At 35.8% G+C, this 3,877-nt stretch overlaps 1 protein-coding gene across 1 annotated transcript; it reads right to left on the reverse strand.

Annotated features, from left to right (window-relative positions):
* Positions 1-2,820: 2,820 nt before the first annotated feature.
* On the reverse strand, positions 2,821-3,877 carry LOC139857219 (thaumatin-like protein 1). Its single transcript, XM_071845962.1, has 2 exons — positions 3,742-3,877; positions 2,821-3,627 (listed from the first exon to the last, which is right to left on the reverse strand). The coding sequence occupies exons 1-2, from the start codon at positions 3,791-3,793 to the stop codon at positions 2,966-2,968; spliced, it is 714 nt and encodes a 237-aa protein (XP_071702063.1). The 5' UTR covers positions 3,794-3,877; the 3' UTR covers positions 2,821-2,965.

Genomic DNA, 3,877 nt, shown 5'->3' on the forward strand with positions numbered 1-3,877 from the left:
CAAAGCCCATTCCTCCTATTGGTATGCATTGTGATAATGCTTCAACGGTGGCTAAGGCTTATAGTCACATGTATAATGGTAAGTCTAGACATTTGGGTATTAGACATTCCATGGTACGTGAATTAATCACGAATGGAGTGATCTCCATTGATTTTGTTAGATCGGAACAAAATCTAGCGGATCACTTGACCAAGGGACTAGCCAGGGACTCGGTGCACAAGTCGGCTATTGGTGTGGGATTGAATTCCATCTAAATCTTTCAAAGTGGGATACCAAATTCTCTTCTAGTACAATGCTAGGAGCTGAATTCAATGAGGAAAGCCTATTTTGAGAAGATTGGAACACATGTTTTTCATATAATCCCAAAGGTATGTGTTCGGACCTACAAGATAAAGTGAGGTTGAAGTTTATAACTTCTTAATAGTTCTCTTGAAAAATTGCATTGTAGGAGCAAGATTGAAGAGAGCTACCTAAGTGAACATGAAGTTGAGCCGCTTCAAGAAAGCTTTGGACTTAGTTTTCTATATGTTCATGATTGGATTGGGACACATGGCTCCTAATAGTGTCAAGTTTGTATTGTTAGAGATTATGGAACTAGTGTGTATATTATCGACAGGCTTTCAAATGAATTGGTGAGTTCAAACTATTAGAGCACCCTGATTTTCAAATTCTTGCACGTGTAATATACTATGTGTAAATTCAATCCATGTGACATTTACACTTATTCATTAGTTTCTAATTGTTGGTATTTTAGTAATCAAGGATCATACTAAAATGGGGGGGGGGGGATTTGTTGGTGATTTTAACATGATCCAACATTCATTTTAGGGATTGGATTAATATGTTGAAAGTGTTTTCGAACCATTGATACGTTACACGAATTCGGAGAGTGTGGAGTACACGTTCGTAAAACGTGAGGTGGTTTGAGATATTATTTTGGACTTGGAAATAATGTTTGGAACTTAAGGAATGCGAATTGGAACTTAAAGAATGCGAAAGGAGACTTGAAAGAATGCGAAACGCGACTTGAAAGGCTAAACACACATGAAAATAAGCTTAAACAAAATTTTGGTGTGCAATAGCTTTAAGCCGTGGCGCGGCTCCTGGACCCGCAGTGCGGCTTAAGGCATGATTTCAAGGTCGAGAGTTTTTGCATATTTGGAAGTGTTTTGCTTTGTTAGCCCGCGGCGCGGCTCCTGGACTTGCGGCGCAGTTTAGCACTGAATTCGCTGAAAAGGTGCCTTTTCAACCCAAAAGGCACATTTGAACCCCAAACGTTTTGGGGTTGTTCCAGGGCATTTATTTGCGGTTTTCTGTGTTTTTAGACTATTTTAAGTCTAAATACGTTAATATTAACTTCCAAGTCATTAGTGGGTATGAATCAAAGGTTGTGACTCTTCATCAAACCTTTTGACCCATTATAAATACACTCTTTGTGTATTTGAAAAAGGTTTCAGATTTTTGGCTTTTTACACACACTTTCAACTTAAACAATTAGAAGATAAATCTCTGCAATTGTTTTGATTGTTTTCTTTTAGCCAAGACAACAATCTAGTCTTTGTTTTATCTCAATCGAAACTTCGTGTAATCCGTGGCTAATTGGGTCGAAATATTCGATTAGGAAAGTGTTCACACGATTCAAAGATCAATCCGGAGTCGGTTCCATTTCAGGCACGAAGATTACTTACAATCCGAGTTCATAACATACTTCACATTGGATAAAAATTAAAAACATGTAAGGCATCCTCTAGAGTGCGAGAGCATGTTTCGCATAGGAGAGAATGAATGTATCTGTCTCAATTATGTAAGATATTTTTCATACGGGTTTAAGGAACAATTGCATGTGAAAATATTAACTTTAATGGGAACAAGTTTACTCCATTTGGTTGTATGTCTTCGGAGGCTAATGTTGTTAATCTCATTATCATATTTCACAAATATTTAGAGTGAGAATTCGGAAACAAGTATTATGTGTCATATTTTCAACATTAATTAAAGAGAAACATGGGAGGTCCGGAGGGAAAACAAAGTGACCGAGGGTCAAAGATTTTCAGGGGCCTAATCCATTTTATGTATATAGACATAATTGGTTATTTGTAACTAGGGAAATTAGAAAAACACAACTAAAACAACAAGTCAAAGCACAATAGGCTCAAAAACAACAATCAAATTCTTGAGAAAAAAAAAATTAAATTCCACTATCATTCTAGCAAGGCTGAATGGGCATTTTTATTAAATAGTTTATATTATAAGTTAGGGCATAAAGATCTTTTTTCCACCTCGTTTTAGGCCTTCAAATTCTCGATAATGACTCTGAAGACAAACATATATGATTCGTCCTTGAACTATTTACAAAATTTCAAGCACAAGAATAGATATTTATTGAGGTGGATGTTTAGTATGGTTGTACATGTTACACGATCATTGCTCCATATCACCAACGATCAGTGGCGGAACTAGGATTTTTTTCACTGGAGACAAAAAAAAAAAAATTTAAAAACCTAGCAATTTTTTTAAGCAAAATATGAAGGTTTTGAGGCAAAAAATTGAGGCTTTTAAGCAAATTATGAAGGTTTTTGAGCAAAATTTAGGTCAGTAACCATCATTAACTATTTCCATTAAAATTAGTCATGTATCTAGCACATAAGGCTAATATGGTTATTTCATCTTTGTTTAGTTATTATCTTCTTCTCTAAGATCTTTTCTTCATTAATCAAAAGCTAGCAGCGTTCGCATTAATGCATAAGGGAGTACTTTTGTAACGTAGTACGTTTTCAAATATTTATTTACTAACGTGGTAGCAATAACTTATACTCGTAATGAGTAGATAATTTAACATTATTCATTATTCATTATTCATACATATATTCATAATCCAATCATTCATTATTGATGATACATTCATTATCCATTATTCATACATTCATTATTCTTATACTATTATTCAGTCTTCATTACTATTATCTCATGGACAATATGTAATGGCATAATTACCACCAGTAGCACAAGTAAAAGTGCTTGAAGGATCATCAAACGCATAGCTGTATGCCTTAGGACAAAGTCCCTTAAAAAACTTTGAAGTAGCTGATGGTTTACATGTTTGAGCTGTTCCGAAAGCACCCCTGCAACAATCTTGATCACTGTTAGTTGCGAGACACGCGCTTTTACATCCAATCGTTGCACCCGATCCATCTTTCACCGCAAGATTAGATGGACATTGAGTGTTGATATTAGCCGAACAATCAGTTGAGGGACAACCAGCTTTTGGAGTGATAGATAAAGGTAGATTGAACCCATCGACGTTACTAATATCGTAAAAATCTGTTGAACTTGAACCAGGTATGGTGAATTCGGCTAAGGTTACGGGTGGGGCTCCACCATTACCGTTGCAAGTTACTTGACCCGAACCACAATCTCCACTTGTACAACTAAACCTTCCACCATTATTTGAGCATCCGCGTCTAGCCCAAACTCGACCTGACCATTTTGCAGATACGTCAACAGTTCTTGAGGCTCCCTGTCCTAGTTCGAACCCTGTTGTTACTTGGTTCCCCGAGCTAGTTTGAAAGGCTGGTGCTATTGAAAAACCGCAATTGTTTTTGATCGTGAAAACTGCTGATCTAACATCTGCAATATTGAATTTATGTTATGGGATCTTTAGTAATAATGAACGTATTCATGACATATATGTATATCATGCATGCATGTATGGTATAAATAAAGTTATAAGAATTAACTTACTATACATCAAAGTTGTCGCTAGGAAAAGAGCAAAGAGAAATTGAATCTTCATATTAAATATGTGTAATTTGTAGTTTCTGTGTGATGAAAATAGCTCAAACGATTGTCGGTATTTATAGATGGATTAAGTACGACT

Source organism: Rutidosis leptorrhynchoides, chromosome 1, assembly GCF_046630445.1.
Source record: "Rutidosis leptorrhynchoides isolate AG116_Rl617_1_P2 chromosome 1, CSIRO_AGI_Rlap_v1, whole genome shotgun sequence".
In the NCBI taxonomy this organism is placed as follows: Eukaryota; Viridiplantae; Streptophyta; class Magnoliopsida; order Asterales; family Asteraceae; genus Rutidosis; species Rutidosis leptorrhynchoides.